Source organism: Tripterygium wilfordii, chromosome 1, assembly GCF_013401445.1.
Source record: "Tripterygium wilfordii isolate XIE 37 chromosome 1, ASM1340144v1, whole genome shotgun sequence".
NCBI lineage: Eukaryota > Viridiplantae > Streptophyta > Magnoliopsida > Celastrales > Celastraceae > Tripterygium > Tripterygium wilfordii.
The window spans coordinates 1,995,725-2,017,084 of NC_052232.1; the positions used below are offsets into that span (position 1 = coordinate 1,995,725).

The 21,360-nt window shown below is 35.3% G+C and overlaps 2 protein-coding genes across 2 annotated transcripts; both read left to right on the plus strand.

Moving 5' to 3' along the window:
* The first annotated feature begins 6,783 nt into the window (after window positions 1–6,783).
* Window positions 6,784–7,828, plus strand: LOC120003082 (zinc finger protein 10-like). The gene has a single exon (XM_038851991.1). It carries the CDS (start codon window positions 6,990–6,992, stop codon window positions 7,524–7,526), a length of 537 nt encoding a protein of 178 aa, XP_038707919.1. The 5' UTR covers window positions 6,784–6,989; the 3' UTR covers window positions 7,527–7,828.
* Window positions 7,829–15,984: 8,156 nt separating this feature from the next.
* Window positions 15,985–19,968, plus strand: LOC119998574 (ethylene receptor 2-like). Its single transcript, XM_038845924.1, has 3 exons — window positions 15,985–16,486; window positions 16,850–18,719; window positions 19,224–19,968. Exons 2-3 carry the CDS (start codon window positions 16,983–16,985, stop codon window positions 19,764–19,766), a joined length of 2,280 nt encoding a protein of 759 aa, XP_038701852.1. The 5' UTR covers window positions 15,985–16,486; window positions 16,850–16,982; the 3' UTR covers window positions 19,767–19,968.
* The last annotated feature ends 1,392 nt before the right edge of the window (window positions 19,969–21,360 follow it).

The window sequence follows — 21,360 nt, forward strand, 5'->3', positions numbered from 1 at the left end:
TTAGACCTACTACTACTACTACTACTCGGAACTCAATCAAAATGAAGATTATGTATGGAGAAGAGAGATGTTCAATTAATGTGTAAGACTTCAAGTCCTTAATTTAGTATTTACTATTTACTAATTAATTTCAAGTTAATTTGCACCTTAATTAATGTACTTAATTATCCCGGATGAAAGTATGTCATTTGGATTAATTTTGCTTCTCTTGGCATCTGTTTTTTCTTCCTTTATGGATAACTAACAGCTTCTGCTTAATATATAATCATTAATGTCTATGTTATTGTGTGAATTTATGATGACTTTAGTTCTTAAGTTGTGAATGGTAAGCTATTGATTGATATTAGAGAGGGAATTTTATTTCATTTTCCAAAGAGATATCTCATTTTTAAGTATTGATTTCTCCTTTCAATTTGGATCCCTTCTCATTTTAGGTATAGCAAGTATGGCTATTGGTGAGTGTTTCTTGTTAGGTTAACTGCAACTTAACAACATAAGGTTTGCATTTATGGTTTAACTAAGCAAGAAAGAAATAAAAATCTTAACTGGGCTGACCTCCTAATTTTGTACTTCTATTGATAGCCACTCCAAAGAGAAACTCCAATTGGGTTATAATTCTTTGGTACGTTATATATGTGAAATGATGATAAAAAAGAAGAAGATAAGAATTAGTTTATTAATAATTAGTTGAGTTATCTTGTTCTTGCAAAATGCCATGCATATATGCTGTCCTAGTAAAATGAGTTAAGATGACTATAGCATCAACTTGACGGTCAGCAACATCATGATCTTGAGACCTAATTAACATGAGATAACAACTTAACACAACAAAGACAGATGATGCAATGATTGGAAAGCTTGGTGCATGAATTGAAGTGTTGTGCTTGAGTAAGCCTTCAATTATTGTATATATATATATATATGAATGTAGAAATTGAGCCATTTAGTGAGGCTCTAGTGGAATTTTATTGGACAATTTTTGCTTATTTGGTGTATAGATACTTAACCATAGTTTAGTTGGTTTTTTTGTTCAGACTTAGGTCCTACGGTACCCTAGGTTGGGAGTTTGAACCAATTAATTGAGACATTTCTTTGTAAAATATTGGTTTCGTGGGCTTGTCTCACTTTCGGGTCCCTACCTGCAAGGGCTTTGGCCTAATCTTATATGTTAATGTGGTGCAGACTGTGCTAACAACCCGATATTTACGCCCATTTAACTATCTGAAGGACATGTTGAACTAGGTGGTTTGTGGATTACAGATGTATATATTTTTCGCATTGCCCAACTATATCTATAGTTAAGCAACCCAAAACATAAGTAAATTAGCTAGCCATTGTAAGTGTGCATTAAATAAATTAGTTTTGACATTAAATAGTCATCATGAGTGCATGCATTGAACTAGGGGAAGGATTGCACTGAGTAGCTATATATATACACACACACACAGACTGTGTTGAAGGAAATAAAAAAGAGATATTAGTTTTTGGATTGTTTGAAACCTACAAAGCAAACAAGAGACCGAGGAAAACTGACTTCCATAAACATATTGACAAGTCATTTTCCGCACATTCAGCTTATCTAACACTTTATATCAATCAATGATGATACCACATCATTATTGGAACCAAGTTCCAACACAACACCAATTCATAATCATGACTCTAAACTGGATAAAACCCCCCTAGCTTGGAGGACGACACCGTTTCACTATCTGTTCTAAGATGAGGGAAAGTAAAAAAAAAAAAAAAACACTTCAGATATGAATCATAACATGCTTTTCACAGGGAGATAGTGTATCAATTATAGTACTCTTTTTTATTCACATTACATGAAATGATTAAAAATGAAGCATTTCATGTGGAGGGGATGCATGTACGTAAGCAATCCCTCTCTATCATTCATATCTGTCTTCATTACATGGAGATGGTACACTACTATTATACTATTTGACAATAGCAAATGGTGAGAGAGATGATGAGTGATACATATATATATATATATATGTATGTATTTATGTATTGGTGCAGGGTGTGAATTGTGATTGGATGGTTTTCCCGAAAATGTGATGGGTTTGCATGTTCCCGACAATGTGAGGGTGTGAAATGGTATGATGAAGTTTCCTTAAATAGAATGAGAAGTCGAGGTCAGTTCAAAGCATTTCAGAGAAAACTGAGAGACACCAAGTATTTCCCAACATAGTACTCAGTCAAGGCAGAGACATACACATACTAACAAATCCACCCAACATTGTTTGTCGTCCTTACATTTGAATTCAACATTAATTGGCCTATTTTATTTTAATTTTTTATGGATTTTTTTCACAAAGTTTTAAATAATAATTCAGGTAACAAAAACCATAAAAACCAATTCAATCTATGTATTGGTAAGAGCGTTTTGGGGCAGCATTTTGAAAATAAGTTTTGAAATAACCAAACACAAAAATTATGCATCCGTGAATGATAGCGTTAAAAATAAAAGTTTGTCCCAATTTTTTTCACAACCTATAAACTAGTTTATTTTATAACTTATAAACTAACTTTTTTTTCACGACGTATAAGTTCACAACAACTATCATTACTAAACGAAGCCATTACAGGATGGGTTTTTGTAGTGCCAACGCCATAGTTAATGAAAACCCAAGTTTCATAGCTGATTTGTTTCATTCTCAGTTGACTCGACTTGACCCACTTGAATGATTTGGGGCCTCTGCAATTCTTAAAAAGTATATAATCCTCATACAATTATCATCTAATGGTTTGCGAGATGTATCATATCACATTATATATACTTTTATGTTTTCTCTATCATTGGATGAAAATTATAGATGCTTAAGAAATTTTAGATTTCAATCATCCCTCACTCACTTGAATCTCTTCAATCCCTCTAACATGCATGATTCAATGTGAACCAAAAGAAGTGCAAGAAAAATTGAAAAGCATATTTTAAATTTTTTGAAACTTGAAAACATATTAATGACATCTCTTTTATGACCATATGTAAAAAAGCTACCCAGCTAGGTCTGTTAGCAAGTCAGATAGATACTGAAATGTGATCGAGTACAATACAACCTCATGAAGGCTGAAGACCACGTCATGTTCTTATCATTACACATACAATGATACAAGGTCCTTTTAGATTTCTGGCAATATATGTTGCAAGCAAATGAACCAAAAAAATGTTTTGCCATTACTACACAGAAGGCCACATTGCTACTGCTTCAATTCTGTTCGAGAATCAATTCCTTAATTTATACAATGATCAAACCCTGACGTACACAGCAATTGATTTCATCCGACGAGGTTTTATCTATAATAAAAGAAAATGTGTGCATATTTGTAATCGTGGATCTCAAAATTTTTTTCCTTAAAAAATTTGAACCAGGTATTGTATGTTGGCTATATATGTTACAGGTATTCCTTATTGTTTAGGTCATTTTTAAGTGCACCCCTATCATTCAAAAACTTTGAAAGGCTCTTCTCATACTTAGATTTATCGTTTATGAGGTACATTCATCCATATTTTGTTATAGGTGAGAACTTCATTTCTTAATGACAATATAGAATGTTTTGGCGTACCTTTTAGGTGAATGGATAGAAGGATTTCGCAAGAGATAAATTTAATTAGTACAAGGGGTGTTGCTCAAAATTTTAGCACTATAGGAAGTGTATATATCTAGAAATGACTCAAATTACAGAGGGTGTTGGTAACATTTACCATTGTATGTGTTATGCAAATCTTACTTCCATCAAAGGATTCGGTCTCAAGCCGCCACATCAGTGCACCACTACAGTCTACAGATGGTCAATGATATATCTTCACCGTTGATTTGAAACATGTGGAATCCAAAGCAATAGACCCCAATTGTCGTTTAACTTTTCAACACTATCAAAAAATTATTCGTATTTTAAGTTCGCATAGGACAATTCATATATATACATATAATTTTTTATTTATATATTCAGAAAATATATGAGTTAAATTAATTAATAGTGGCCCGCGAAGAGCTAGTGAGGGAGGGCCCCACATGACAAGTAGATGGTGAATCTAGAGATGACTAGAGAAGAAGAAAGGAGAGACAAATAAGAGGGAGATGAAGATACCAATATATCTATTTTCGTGTAAGTGAAGGCGCATAGCCATGGTATGGCATAAAGCCACTCTATACCCCCAGTCGGCGCACATCGCAGTCTCCCTCTTAACTCCAAAGTTTATACCACACCCCGTCTAAACTCTCACTCTTACCTTTTTCCTTCTTTACATCACCATCACTTTGATCAATTATACTTCTTACAACTCTTAGTCAATTTTTATTTACTTCGTGGTAAATATTTTTTCAAGTTCACACCCGCAATATAATGGCTGCAGATTCTAATGTTCAAAAGGAAAGGAAAATAAACAAGGAAAATCAAATGGCCCAAAATGAGGGCCCAAATTCTCAACCCAAACACACTATCAATATTGTACCATTTGGGTTTATCGGTTATTGTAGATACATCGGGCCCATAATACTTTATTCTTCATGTGTCATCTCACAACTATATTTAAGCTCAAAAAATAGGTTGTTGTTGAAGTGAGAGAGAATGAATTTTACGTCTAAGCCACTCCACTCAGTTATGCCAGATATATGATTATATTCTTAACAAAACAACTGATTCATCTTTCCAACACTTCCATATATTATGGGCCTTGGAAGACGGGCCAAGCCCATATTAGATTTAAGGAAATGTTATTAATCTGATACAAGAGATAGTAGCTAGCTCGATTGAATGATTGTAGTATTCTAGTGGCTCCTAGGCGGCTGGACTTACATAGTGACCTTGATAAAAGGCCCAACGATGAGGCTCAAGCTTGGGAAATTCCCGAATATTGTCTGGGCCTTAGATGACGAGACCAAGCCCATGTTAGGTTTAAGGATATGTTATTAAACTGATAAAAACATACATTAGAGACTTAAGAGTGGATCGCAGCATATGCAGGGCGGCTGTATCTCCAAAACCAAAACTGGCTCCTGGAGCACCCGAAGACAAACCCACAACGTAACCAATATTTTTCTTGAGACCGCAAAACCAATGTGCTGAAAAAGGTCACTTGTAAATCGGTACAATTTGCAAAACGACACTCGATGATGAATTACATTTTGACACCACACAATTGACTTTTCTTTATTATTATATTGTTTCTAGAACATTCCATTCATGATGACGTGGCATGCCAAATCACATAATTCTTTTTGAACAATCATATTTATAATTTCACAAAAATTCTTCTATAAGGACACATAAAATAAGGATAACTTTTTAACCATTGATTTAAGTGAAATGACAAATAAGGCTTACTGTTTTAGGTCCCACATGTTCCAAAACAATAAAAAAAGTTAGGGATCATAGTAAATGAGATCTCATTAATTTATTTTATCCATTGATTGATATAAGTGTTGAGACCCACAAAATCTAATGATCGAACCAAAGAGTGACTTATCAATTACGTATTGAGATGACTATCACTTCTGGCAAAACAATGATCAAAAAGTTGTCCATAAGAAAGAATTACTGTATAGCTTCAATTCTAAAGTTTTATACAGGAACTTCTTCAAGTCCATGTAAAAATTCTAGAAGACTTGTAGTTAACAATGTAGCCGTTTTAATCTGATACCATATGGAAATGAATTCAATTCCTTCACCAAAATATTGACTAATTAATTCTTCAAAGTTTCAATTTTAATTAATTTAATCCAATTTGCTAATCGGCTAAAGCATAATGAACTGGCACTAATTAAGCACGCACTAATATATACAAACACTCACGTTATTGTCAATGACCAAACTTAATTTTCTTCCATTTGTCTTTAATTGATTGTAATGTGTAATCACAAGGACAATACTTGAGGATCAATGTTCCATAGCTAGCTGTTTGAAGGATATGGTCAAGCTTAATTATATTAATCTAATTAATATGCATGACCAATTAACGCATACTTTGGCCGTCTAGGTATTCCAAAGGAGCAGAAGCAGCTAAACAAAATAAGCCACTAAAATGACATTTGGTATGTCTAGGGGATTACATCAAATTGTTCTTTTTGAACTGCTCCTCCAATTTCTGCTTCCTGATCATATGTGATTAAGCCAAGACTAGAGTGATTAGAGCTGGCTTAGGTAGGTTAAATGAATGAGATTGTGGCATGTGTATATATAATAGGACACTAGTACTTCTTTAATTGGTGATCACATTAACAAATGTCTCTACTTGGTCCCCATAAGACCAAGATATCTATGTATCTACTAGTTACATACATGATGAAGCAAGCAATTAGGTCACATGATACTTCCAAATTCATTACATTTCACTCTACATGATCTCCACATGATGTGAAGGTTTTGGGAGGTTTCACACCTCAAAGGCTCAAAATGGACATTCTATGAGAGTTAAGCAATGCTACAGATCCCCAATTTACGGCCCCCAATTTTTTCCTTAATCCTATGTGACAAGATAGTCATTGATTACAAATACACATATAGGGTCTATTTAACATCTAACACTCCACACGAATTGGGATTAAATGGGGTCATAAATCGGGAATTCGGGGGGTCACAAACATTAATTTTTCTTTCCAGTTGAAATTAAGAGAGACATGCATAGGATTAGGGAGCAAGAGAGGGGGAAAAATTAGTGTATGAGCTAGGAAAAACATCAAGGCATGAAAACTACACAAGGAAAAAAAAATATAGTAGTTAAAATTAAAGAGAGAAAAATTGACTGAAATAAGTGAAGGGTCCATCACAAAGCCGACTAGAACAATAACTCCAAATAGCAAAAGCCAAATAGTTCTTCTCCTAACACACAATTACTCACTCAGAGTGGCAATGCCTATGTCATCTTGTTGTCTCTATATTTCAGTCTTTTCTTCAACTTTTCCTCTCTCTCTACATATAAAACCCTATCTTCTTCTCTCTCCCTCTCACCATATATTCAACCTGGCTGATCAGAGGCTATGGAATCTGAAAAATACAGAAGCAGTTCGGAGTCCTCGAGCGAAGAAAACGATCAAATCAAAGGCGACAAGACCTCGAAAAACCGATCCTACGAGTGCACCTTCTGCAAGAGAGGCTTCACAAATGCTCAAGCCTTGGGTGGTCACATGAACATACATCGCAAAGATCGTGCCAAGGCAAAGCAAAACAACTATAATTCTTCCATGTTCAACGAGGAATACTTGTACCCTATCTATTCTCCGATGAATATTTTCGAGGATCAAAGCAATTACAACTTGTGTTTCCAGCGGCCACCGGCGGCCACAGCTTCCAGTGTTTCAAGAAATACAATTCTTCCTTATGGTTGTTTTAATCAGCAAGAGCAACACAATTTTCGCCTCACGAGGGCTCCGGTTTTGCGTAGTAATCAAGAGCAGCTTTGGGGAGAGAATTTGAGCTTGCGAGTTGGATCGACTAATGTAGAGGGTCTTGTCAAGCTGAATGATGATGAATTGGATTTGGAGCTTCGACTTGGTAATGGTCGAGAGTATACATGATAACTTATATGTATACTCTCTTGTATTTGCAGAAACTATGTGAAATTAAGGTATGATCAAAAGGGGTTCTTCTATTAGTATATGGTGAGACCTGCTGATATCATGAAATAATTGAGTCATCTTGTGCTCATATATCTATATATATAGATATGCACACACACACACACACACATCCATTGAAAAAGTTGTTGCATTTAGTACAAGTTTAAAAGCAAACCCATGTGTGTGTTGTTTTTTTTGGTCTCAACACTTGCTATTGCGATTATATGTATAACTTCCATGAATGGAAAAACAATATAAATCAAATGTTTGATGGCATGCATTCCCTGTATCGATAGGGCTAGCTAGCTCATCTTTCTCTCTTTCTCCTTCAGAATTACTTCACTGGTCTTAATTTGTTCATAAAAATAATTTGTCTTTCTTTGAAGCTAATGTGTAGTCCAATGGCTGGTTTTTGGAAGAAAAATCGACATGGAATCTCTTAGTTTCGGAAAATTTCTTCAAGGAAGCCGTCCAAGGATACTCATAGAGTCATAGAGCTGTTCATATTGGAATATGTTGGCGATTGAATTTTATATATATATTGATTATTCGTAATGTTCAAGACGTCTATTTGATGTTTTAAGTTTTTGAAGAGAATATGCTCATAACTCTCAAAATATATGCATTTGAAAAACAATGCAAATTAATCACGTTTTAGGCATTTTTGTTCACTAAAATTTCGAATAGCCGTCCCGAATTCAAGTTGATTATGTTTCGCCTCTTCCTCGGAGAAAGACGATCAAACAATTCCCAATCCTGGTCCTTGCGGATCGGATCATCCATATAATATACAAAAAGAAACTCCAGATATTTGAGATCTTTCTCTTTGAATGAGATCTCAATTCCAGCGACGGTTTCATTAGATATCTTACAACTAGAATCCCTCTTTTTTCCGATCCAGTTCCTCCACCATCGTGAACTCTAATTAGATCCAGTTTTTCATTTCTTTTAAAAATTCAAAATTAAAAAATGCCCTGAAAACACTCAACCCAAATAGCCATTCTAGCCTTCTTGGAATGATGGGCCGAATGGCACCATTAAGGTTAGGAAGGCCTCAACCATTACAAGTTGGGCCTGGTCTGATTGCTTCTTGGCACTAGAACTTCGGCCGCATTGTGTCACAAGTTCCATTGTTCCAATTCCCAACATTTCAAGCCCACTTTCCAACCGGACTAGGGATAGTTTTGCCACAATGAAAGCCCACTGGGTTAGTTAAAATGATTGTGAAGGCTCAATTAAAGCCCAATTCAATAAGTGTAGACATGTGGACCAGGATAATCTACGTATAACTATGGATTGGCCCAATATGATCCAACATATCGGTACAGGTAGAAGGCTTCGGCACTTCCTCTGGTATTTAGCTTTTGTTTGAACTTTGAATTACTAGAGTTCTCTTAGGCATTCCAACGCTTGGTATTCCAAAGTCATCCCAACTTGATGTGGCATGCAATGTAATCAATGGTTCTCTTTAAATGCAAGGGACTAATACACTCATTACATGCCACATCAAGGTTGGGATGACTTTAGGATGCTAAAAGTTAGGGGTGTGACGGTTTCATGAATTTAACTAGGAGATAAACCTAAAGAGTTAGATTCAGATTGAATTACATATTCTAAGTTTTGAGTTTTGTTTTATCACAACTGCAGTCTTAACATGTCAAGTGTTATATATATCATTCAAAGAGCTGTTGTGATGATTATCAAAGCTTTTGCTTAAATAGATATGAGTTCTTATTGCTTCGAAGTTTCTTTTGTAGATGCAATCTCTTTGAGGTAGAGTGCTAGAGTGAGACAGCTCTAAGTGGAGTGGATCACTTATTGGTGGGCTACCAAACAACGTCTTCTAAGCTAAAGTTTTTGGTAGATACCGAAGCACATGCAGCTAGCGTACTTGTTGTAGTTATCCAAACATACGATGAATCATAGATGTAGTAAAGTGTTTATTGGGTGAGTATGAAACCTTTGTAATTTTTATTCATATAATAGATTGTTTTGAAAGTTGGTCGCTTGATAGACTCGAAGTTTTTAACGTTTTTTCGCAATTACGTTTCCTCGTTAAAATTGTATATTGTTTATTATTTCTTATTCTGCAAGTTTTCCATACAACTTGACTAACCGTTCTTGAGAAACAACACACATTCTCACTTTTTCATAGTAAAACAACAATTTTACCAAAAACATGGAAGAGATGGTACTTATAAGTTATGAGGGATGGGGTGTGAGTGGGAGAGCATGTGCAATTGCAGCTTTTGTTAAGCATATGAAAGCTCTGCACATGGTCTGAAACCCACAAGTGTCTTGCCTTAAATTCCAAGACTAAGACTTTGCCATTGCCGTACTAATTAGGTTCAATTTTGTGATTATTACATTTCACCTTAATTTGTTAGAATAAAATTAAGCAATTGGCGGCTAATTCATTGCTTAAACACTATTTCAGTAAAGGCCTTTTTTTATAAAAAAAAATGTAAAGTGTACATGGCCTACACACTGAGGTTCGGCTCAAGATTAAATTGGTGGTCCGTTGTAAGCATACGGTGATCATCCCAGGTTTAAAACTGTCTCAAAAATCACAAAGTGACCATTGAATTGGTACCTTCACAAATAAAAAAAAAAAAGTGCATGGCCTACACACCCATCCATAAATATCTTTTCTTCCCTATGAATTCTAGTATGAATAAAAATGTTAGTTCTTACCGTTCATATGTTATGATATGAATATACCACGCCAATTCGTTATGTATGGATGAGATTCCATTGATACAGAGCCAATTCCAAGAGACTTATTGGAGGGTCCCATTGGCGAGGATGAAATGTCATTTTAGGGTTCTGATGATGTTCATGAACCTTAATTGTACAGAAAATTCATCATTGAAGCAGCAGCAGCAGAATAAAAACCCTAGATGTTTACAAATAATAATAACAACAATAATGCTATTCTTCCAAGTGCGTCCAGATTCGTTGTTTGAAAAATGAACGGTGACGTTTCACCGCATGGAGAGGAAGTTTCCATCCAAAGACAATGAACTGTCCGAACACGGATTGGTCTATAAATGTTCATTCACTCAATCAAATTATTATCTGCCATGCCATTTCAATTTGAATTTTCAATTTTCAGTGCAAACAGAGGTCATGACGGTGTTGAATGGGCCATGCTAGAGTGATTCCCACAACAGGGTCAAAACAAGCTTAATGTACAAATATGACCACCCATTTGGCTTCTTTTTTTTGTATAAATATTTTTATAAATCGTTGAATGATCTCCTAGCAGATTACAACCCTAAATAAATAACAAATTGAATACTTAGTAAACAAAGAAACTGAAATAAAAGAAATCGCAAAAATTATTAAAGTGTTTAAAAATAATAAAAATGCTAATTTAAAGGCCTAAAACAATAGAATTTGGTCAAAATAACGTGACATATTGAGTTATCCTGTTAAATTTGTGCAATTCTAGTCTCTTAATTTTTCGATCCTACATAAAGATATTATTGTAAAATACTTGAGTAGTGCTACATGATTAAGCTTTTGCATTAATTAATATTGAATATTTTACGTTCTTAATGATTTTTCCTCCACACAAGTTTTTACATAATTGCATGATGGCTTCAAAATGTAATCATTGAGAATTGAATTCATCCCCAAAGTCAAAAACATCAAGAATTCTCGTCCCTTGTATTGGGAGAGAGAGATAGATAGATTCCTGCAAATACACATAGATCAGATAATGAAGGTTGACCAGATAAACATAAGCCTCTCCCTCCAATCAAATTAGGCAAAGTAAATCATCCATTGTTTCAAATCCACTGTGTTTGATGTCTCCACTATCTCGTAAACACAATGGTTGAAAAGGTACATAATTCTTGGTTATGATCAATTCAAGTGATTTCTAAGACAAGAAAGTAATCGATTGAAGTGAGAGGATTCCTACTAAAGTATGGTTTTGTTCATGCATGTATGTATTCCACCACTTGACATGGACCTATACATCACCTCGACGACATCGACCTACATTCCATCAAGATGTCGACTTCCCCGTAATCTCGATGTTGTCCTCAACTCTCGATCTCTTACCATTTCGACAACAAATCCTACTATCAATCTTTTTCTGATCGACCCTACAATCAATTTTCCCGTACATCTCCGAAAACAATTACAATACTCGAGTCAATTTCCCTTTAGATCTTCTTCCTCGCCCTTTTCCTTTCTAATTTAACTGATCTCAAAGGCTTATTGGCAACTTTGATTATCCACAAAACGATATACACCGAATATTCACAAATTAAACATATAATATATTCTTTTTGTCATGGCGATTGTTATTGACTTGATCGTCGAATATCTTTTGAGTGATACTCCATCAATGTCCAAGTTCTTTGATTATCAACTTTCGTTCACTTGGGCCCCCTCCTTCACCTCAACCGTAGGACTTAAGTTATTGAACCATTGACTGTGTCGAGATGATGAGATGCCAGGTCAGCAGGTCAAAGGCTCCGAGCTTTTGCTCTCTTTATTGGTAGCTTATGTATTTTTATTACTTATTTAGATTCTTTACTTTTTATTACACTATATACTTGCGAACAAAACGACATTAGAACATCCCAAAGTTTTTTATTTCTGCCTTTTTCTTCTCTTCCCATGGTTGGGTGATTGTAAATGGTAAAACATTTATTTACATGGCATTCCAACTAACTTCTCTCCAATTCTTCAAACAAAGATTACGTACTTAAATTTGGGTTTGAATATAGAACCTTCCTCCTCCTAATTCCTAAACATTTTTTTTTGGCTCCAAGAGGCTGTGAAAATAAAAGCACTTACATGATAACGGAGTGGTGAATCTTTCTAAGGTCAAAGCATATGGACTCAAGAGGTCCTGATTTTGATTCCCATTAGGAGCCACACCCTTATGGTCACGCGTTGAGTTTTACCCTAATTTATACTATCGTCAGGTGGAATTTTTGCGCATGAATATCACGACATGAGTTTAAGTCTATATAAGATATTCGAAAGATCAAATTATATGATGTCATTATCGGTTAAAAAGTTTTAAAAATAAATATTCTTAACTAAACTTTAATTTTTTCCACGAAAAATATGGAAGAACCTTCCTAAGTAAAATTATAATAAAAAAACCCCTCAAAAAGTACATATGAATTAAGCTAGGGTTAATATCACGTTTACACACTGAAAGATAATCGTTGTTCTAATTTGTACACCGAAAGTCAAAATGTTTCAATTTAATTATTCAAAGATGAAAATGTGTCAAATAGGTCACTCAGACAGAATTTGATACTTTTGGGATAATCAACCGTATATGTGGTAGGTTGACTGTTAAGAAACCGTCGAAATTTGACAACATTAATGACGTGCTTGACGTAAAAGGCAAAGATCTGTGTAGTTAAATTAAAAAGTATTAATTAATACAGTTAAAACCAGATTAAATTATACCATTAAACTAAAACTACATCTAACAGCGAAAAGAAAATATAAAATAAAAAATAAAAAAAATCAATTTGTGGGTCGCGAACTCTATCCACATCGAAGCTATTTTCAGATTTCTTCAGCCGATTTTTCCATCGATGTCCTGAAAAATCTTGAATGGATCACTTGATTCCTTCATCTCATCCAAGCTATCTTCACTCTCCCCTCCATTAATGGCGAAGAGAGCTAATTAATATGTTGTGATTTCAGTGGATTAGTGGTTTTTTCTTGACCATTTTAGATCCCAAAAATCCAAATCTTCCGGTTCTTCAAAGTCACAATCTTCAAAAGCATCTTTTGAAGGTTTCTCTCTATTGGCACCTAATCGATGGTCTGCTGATCTACGGCTGCTGCCTCTGATGTGATTTAGCTGAGGAAGGACTTTTTATTTGAAACCACGACTTTCCTTCCATCTTTCGGTGGGCAAATGTGATATTAACCCAATTGAACCAACTATTGATTTGATTAATGGCAGAGATGGAAAAAGAGTCAACCAGTAGTAGTAGTATTCGAAAATGACATATAGCTAATTAGTTTGGTAGACTATAAGAGCCCAACAGATTTATTATATTGATTTCGCTTTTTTATCCCAGAATTCATTATCTAAATTTATTGTTTTAATATAAATTCAATTGTTTTTTAAAGCACAATTTAAAATTTATTCTTTTAGTTCTGAATTCATTATTTTTTGAAATTTCATTAGAAAAAACAATGGAATTTGAAATTTCATTGAAAAAAATTAATGGAATTGAGGTTTTACAGATAAAACTTTCTGAATATGTATTTTTTTTTTTAAATCTAACATGTATTTTGAGAGTTAAAATGTTTTAAAATTTCGTTTAACATACTTGGACTCCTATGGACTACCACTATACCTAACACTATTGATTAGTATTACTATTACACCTATTAAAATTGTGACTTTTTAACAATTTCAATGTCTCCTTGTCTCTTAAAAGGCAATGCTGTCAATTTTTCTTTGCAAGATTTTTCCATCTATAGAATGTGAATGTCCCACCTTCACGCACTTGCCACGTGTGTAACCAAGACCTTGCATTTGTAATTTACTAATTCCCTAGTTTATTTTGGTATTAAAAATACTACTAATTAAAGACTTTCCCAACAAAAATGACAATATTTTCATTTCAGAAAATATTAAATTGTCTAGAGTTAAGACTTCACATAATAAGTACGTGTCTAATTTATTTTATTTTTAACTTTTACAAATATGCGTGTACTTTAAATGAAATAAATATTTAGGGTTTGTTTGGATCAATGGTGGAGAGAGGGGGCAAAACTTTTTATATGTAATATACTACATATATTTTTAAGAAAAATATATATTTTTTATGTGTATATTTTAGTACGTATACATATGTTTGTATATTTAGATTATGATATTTGAAAAGTTTACTTTACTTATTATCTAATAATAATGAAAAATAGCTAACAAAAGTATACTTGAAATTATTCATTCTATTATTGTTAATATTAAAAAAAATACATAATAATACTTATGTGTTCTAGTTATACATTTATATATTATTTCATCTTACATTGTTTGTAATTAGTTTTCATCAATTTAATATGTATTGATATTAATCTTTTGGATTACTTTATAAGACCAAACATTAAGATAAATATCAAAATGAATGTTTATCAATAATATCATTTTAATAAGTTGTATTGTTGTAAGATAACATTAATTTTTTTTTTCGTGGACGCTATCCCCAAATCTCTGCTAAATTTTTTAGAACAAATCAAAATGCATAGCCCACCCCATTATTATTTCCTGAATCCACCATTGACTTGGATTGATGTTTTAAGGAGTTTGCGAGGAAGGTTAAGGAGGGAGAAGTAACTTCACCTTACTTGAATTGTAGGAGAGAGAGTTAAGTGGTGTGAAGATAGGGGAGGGGGAGAAGTTCCCCCTTACTTAGGGTTTGTTTGGATTGATGTTTTAGAGAGTTAAGTGAGGAGGGTTAATGAGAGCGTAGTAACTCCACCTTACTTAAATTGTAGGAGAAAGAGTTAAGTGGGGTGAACCCCCCTCCTTCACCTACCCCTAACTCTCCAACACTACATTTTGTAACCCCTCAATTTGAGGGGTTTGTGAGGAGAGAAAAAAATTGTTTATTTCTTCCAAAATCATCCATAAAAGTTTTTCAACCATTCTAATTTTCATAAAGGTATTTTTATAACTCACGTTTCTTAACTTTCTTTAACTTTACCTTCTATCCAAATGAGGGTAAGTCAAAGTAATCCCCTACCATAACTCTTCCTCTGTTAACTCTACTCTACCCTACTCATAATTTTTCAATCCAAGCAATTCAGGCAAACTTGAGTTAAGGGAGGAGAAGTTATGGAAGGGGGATTGCCTTTACCCACGCTAAGGGCAAATGCAATGAGAATGAATTTGTTGGGCCAACATTTTTGTTGGCCCAGTCCCACCTCTATTACACAAAAAGTCAAGTTAAACACGTATTCTAATACAGCCACATCAGCAAAACACAAATTTCTATACACTTTTTCTTCCCACACACTTTCTCTTTCCATCCAACCCAACAACATTCCATTCCTCCATATTATCCACAACAAAACTACACCAAAACATCAAATATCAATACATCCACATCAGCAAAACACTTATCCCAATACAGTCACATAAGCAAAACTCATTTTACAATACAGCCACATCAGCAAAAGACAACATCTTTGTTGGCCCAATATCACTTCACCATTGCATTTGCCCTAACTTGGATAGAAAGGTAGGGGAGCCACAAGCGTGAAAAGAGAAGCTGAGAGTAGGGGATGTAAACATTGACACGTGGCAACTTAATTAGGAGAAAAGGAAAGTTTTTAAAAATGATTTTTTTTCAATTTAATTATTCTTTTAATTTTATTCAATTCTCCCCCTTTTAATTCCAACTCCGCTTACGAAACAACGGCGCGATCACAAAAATCTCTTCCATTACCGTCTACAACCTTCTCTCTTACACTAAAACTCTCTTCCTTCTCTTTCTCTGTCTTTATGTGTATATATATATATATATACACTAAGGTCCTTCGAACTGTATGAAATCGTACTCCGTTTGGTTCACAGAAGCGACAACCTTGATAGTGGCGGCGGTTGCGGTTGCGGTTGCGGTAGCAGTGTGAAATCCACCGATTTGCGGGACGTGAAGTTGTCGGTTTTCTGTCTCCTGTTGAGAAAATCGCTTCTCCCCTGTCTGTACTGTCCATTTCGTTTTTGTTGGGATTTTTCGCCGGGTGGGTCCCTTTTTTAATTTCTTCCATGGAGATATCAGGTAGTAAATTTTTGAAGGGGCTGTACCGGGACTCCTTGCCTCTATAAATGCCGGCGAAGTGGAGCCTCTGTGGCTCTGTTTATGGATTAATTAACATGATCCGGAGCTGGGTGTGACTTGAATAATATTCCGGTATGGATTTTTCGCTGCACTTCTTCTTTATTTTCGTCTTTATTTTCCTAAAGAGAACAATATTTGGTGGGTTATCGCCCATGTAGTTAGGTTATTTCCTTTTCTGGAATTGCTTTCCAAAAGTTTTATGTTTTGTTTGAGGGGAGATGTCATTTTCTTAGTTACCGTGTTGTTGTTCTAAAGTTCTCTAATTAATAAAATGGAAAATTTTGAGATTCTTGGAAGATAAAAAAGAAATTGAAAAAGAACTATTTGATTGAAAAAAATCGGGATTTGATTAATTTTGGGAATCTAGGAGGTACTATGTTAGATCTCTTGGAAGGACCTTAAAAGATTTGTTGGGTTTTTAATTTTGTTTCACAGGATATAAAACTCAAAGATTGGGTTTTGAGTTCCAGTGAATGAAGGCACCCTTGGTTTTTTGAACCTATCTTTATAGTTTCAAATTCAAATGAATTGAAGCAGCTAGAAGCAACAAGTTGTCAATCTGTATGCAATGTTGAGGATATTGGCACCGGGGCTTTTGATTTCATCTCTCCTTATATCTGGATCTACGGCAGATAATGGCTTCCCAAGATGTAATTGTGACGATGAAGGGAGCCTATGGAGCATTGAGAGCATTCTGGAATGTCAAAGAGTGAGTGATCTCTTGATTGCTGTGGCCTACTTTTCGATTCCTCTTGAGCTGTTATACTTTGTGAGCTGCTCGAATGTTCCATTCAAGTGGGTCCTGTTTGAGTTCATTGCCTTCATCGTTCTATGTGGGTTGACTCATCTGCTAAATAGTTGGACATATGTCCAACACCCATTTCAGCTCATGCTAGCGCTCACTGTATTCAAGATCTTGACTGCTCTTGTATCCTGTGCCACTGCCATTACACTTATTACCCTTCTTCCTTTGCTTCTCAAAGTCAAGGTTAGGGAATTTATGTTGAAGAAAAAAGCTTGGGATCTTGGACGTGAGGTTGGGATGATAATGAAACAGAAAGAAGCTGGTTTACATGTTTCTATGCTTACTCAAGAGATCCGGAAGTCGCTTGATAGGCATACGATTTTGTATACGACACTGGTTGAGCTATCTAAGACATTGGGCTTGCAAAATTGCGCTGTTTGGATGCCTAATGAGACCAATTCTCATATGAATTTAACTCATGAGCTGAATAGGAGGAATCTCTATAGTTGTTCTTTAGCAATTACTGATCCAGATGTTGAGAGGATTACAAATAGCGATGGAGTAAATATCCTTGCGCCTGACTCAGAGCTAGCTGCAGCCAGTTGTGGAGAATCTGGTGAGCCAGGACCAGTCGCTGCAATTAGGGTTCCAGTGCTTCATGGTTCCAATTTCAAAGGGGGAACTCCAGAGTTAGTCCAGACTTGTTATGGCATATTGGTTTTAGTCCTTCCGAGCGAGCAGCAAAGATCTTGGAGCAACCAGGAAGTAGAGATAATTAGAGTAGTTGCTGATCAGGTGGCTGTGGCTCTCTCTCATGCAGCGGTTCTTGAAGAGTCCCAGCTTATGAGAGAAAAACTGGAAGAGCAGAATCGAGCACTGCAGCAGGCAAAGAAAAATGCTATGATGGCAAGCCAAGCTAGAAACTCATTTCAGAAGGTTATGAGTGATGGCATGAGGCGGCCAATGCACTCGATTTTGGGTTTGCTTTCTATGATGCAAAATTTGAGTGCTGATCAACGACTTATTGTTGATGCGATGCTGAAGACCAGCGATGTTGTATCTGCCTTGATAAACGATGTGATGGAGATTTCAATGAAAAATAGTGGTAGGTTTCCATTGGAGATGAGATCTTTCAGCTTGCATTCAATGATTAGAGAAGCAGCTTGCCTTGCCAAGTGCTTGTGTGTTTACAGGGGTTTTGGTTTCTCGACTGAGGTCGACAAGACTTTGCCTGATCATGTCATGGGTGATGAAAGAAGGGTTTTTCAAGTGATCTTGCATATGGTTGGGAACCTGTTGAACAGCAACGATGGAAGAGAGTTTGTAATACTTCGGGTTCTCTTAGTGGGTGGAAGTCAGGAATGGAGTGATCAAAGATGGGCAGGCTGGAAACAGAGCTCAACTGACAGGGATGTATGTGTTAAATTTGAAATCGGGGTACAGAATAGTGGTCCTCAATCGGAGGGCTCAAGTTCAGTACTGCAGCTTGGTAGTAAGAGAGATGCAAGCGAGGGACTTGATGAGGGCTTGAGCTTCAGTGTTTGTAAAAAAGTAGTGCAGGTAAGAACCGTAAGTTGTGTGTTTGTCTGCCTTCTCTTTTCTTCCTCTTCTATGTCAACGATTGTAGAACGAGCTTGCCTTTTGATTGAGGAACTTAAAAACAGAAAATTGTGTAGCTAATGTGCATGGGGATAATTATTCGTATCGAAATGGTCCTCTGTCATTATCTTGGACAATTTATTTTGATGTCTAAGCATAATTTTCTTCTCTTATATCATGGTGGAATATTCAACTGGCAACCTTGAGCTTTAAAATTATATGTGGTTTAAGAAGCTTTAGTTGTATTGTCATTTGTTTCCGTATAATGTCCTGTTGGTACATTTCATACACGACCTGCTGTCTGATTGTTCGTTATAAGCGTACGTTGGGCACTACAGTAGCACATTAGCACATAGCTTTGTTTACTGAATACTATAACATGTCATTGAAGCTCTAGATTTCTCGGATATTATTCTCTCTTTCCAATGTGCTCGTCCCTCATCTCTAACTTTCTTTTAATGGCAGTTGATGCAAGGTAACATCTGGGTAGTCCCGAACCCTCAAGGTGATACGCAAAGCATGACACTTGTTTTGCGGTTTCAACTCCGACCATCCATTGCATTAGCTATCTCTGAATCTGGAGAATCTTTAGAGCACCCGAACTCCAACTCCCTTTTTAGAGGCTTGCAGGTTCTGTTAGCTGATGATGATGACATGAACAGGGCTGTGACGCAGAGGCTGCTGGAGAAACTTGGTTGCATTGTTTCTGCTGTTTCATCTGGTTTTGAGTGCCTTAGTGCTGTTGGCCCAGGGACTTCATCTTTCCTAATCATTCTTCTGGATCTTCAGATGCCGGAGTTGGATGGATATGAAGTTGCAATGAGAATTAGGAAGTTTCACAGCCATAGTTGGCCATTGATGGTCGCCTTGACGGTTAGTGCTGATGATGATGTGTGGGATAGATGCTTGCAAAGTGGAATTAACGGAGTCATTCGAAAACCGGCCCAGTTGCAAGGAATTGCCAATGAGCTTCGGAGAGTGTTGATGCTTTCAAACAAAGTTGTGTGATGTTACAGAACCTGAGTAGCCTAGATCATTCAAATTCCATCCTGGGTCTTCTGATAAAAAAAAAAAAGTATACAGCGGCACTGTTTAGCCCTTGAAAACCCCACATGAACTGGCAGTACACAACATTCAGAAACAATGGTATACAGTTAGCTTCTTTTTCCTGATGGTATTTTCATCTTATTTCATAGATAATTTTGCACAATTATATGAGCATAAACCAAGTAATGATTTGCAGCACAAGGAAGGAAGGAGAGGATAAGAATGAACACCATTTTATCTAGGGTTAGTTAAGGTTTTAGAGGGCAACAATAACATTGTGTAGAACATTTTCAACTAAATGTTATAATTTCTAATGTATTTGCGTAATGAATATCAATTGTATGAAAAAGAGGATACTTTGATGATGATAAAACACAAACAAGTGTTGCCGAATCAATCATTATTTCTTTCGGTTTCTAATTTCGATTTTAGTATGATTGACTATCAAAGAATTTATTTGTGACAGAATTGCTGTAAGTGGTTAACACCATGCTGTTGTGTTCGAAACTTTGATATTTTATGAGCCCAAAACAGACAACTGTTGGCAAAAATATAACCATTTCAGTGAACATGGGTCAAAGACTCGTGTTTACGATGCTCGAAACTTTGATATTTTATGAGCCCAAAACAGACAACTGTTGGCAAAAATATAACCATTTCAGTGAACATGGGTCAAAGACTCGTGTTTACGATTCTATTCCAAATAGAATTGAGACGCGACTTCTTTCACAAATTATGAAGGCATATCCAATCTCTTAGGCCAATCCGTGTGATTCACACGGATCGTATTTGTGAGCCATATCGAGTGAAAGAGAAGCCAATTTCATCGGTCATGTTAATTTATGCATGTAAAAATCTTGTGCACGAGTGTTTTAAAAATAAAAATAAAAAAAACTTTCATTAAAATAGCCTCAAATTTTTGACAAGTAACAGATGGACATTTTTCATGTGTCCCTCTCCGGCAAAAACTATAGTCTACAATTTCTAGCAAATAGGGTAATGGGTTAGTAAAAAAGTTATTGGTGTGGGTATGGATGTCGCGTGGCATATCTGCACAATTCATATTTGATGATAGATAAATAGTTAGACAAGTTTTGAAAATGACAAAAACAAAAATATGATGTGATGTGATACATTTTCGAAATTATTATATTTAAATTATATACTCTATAGTTTCAAACGAATAATGGATCCCCATATCTAATTTTTAAACCGTGCACGAATCGTACTACGAATATAGACACTTTGCAATTATTATTATTGTTGGAATATTATTATTACACACCAAGTGGACTTTTGTCTGGGTAAAGATACATTTTTTTAATGGTAATAGAACCAAAAAAGAAAAAAATGTGCGATGAATTGGGTCAATAGAGTTTCTAAAATGATAATCATTATTGTATTTTTTTATGATGAGGTTCCTTGACGTTAGTCGTTGGATGCTCTTGTTAGATTTTTTTTTTTTTTGACTTGTAAATTTCATTCTATTCCCCACACACAAATTTCGGATGACATGAGCAGCTCCCCTGTAATATCATAATAAGAATGGGAAATT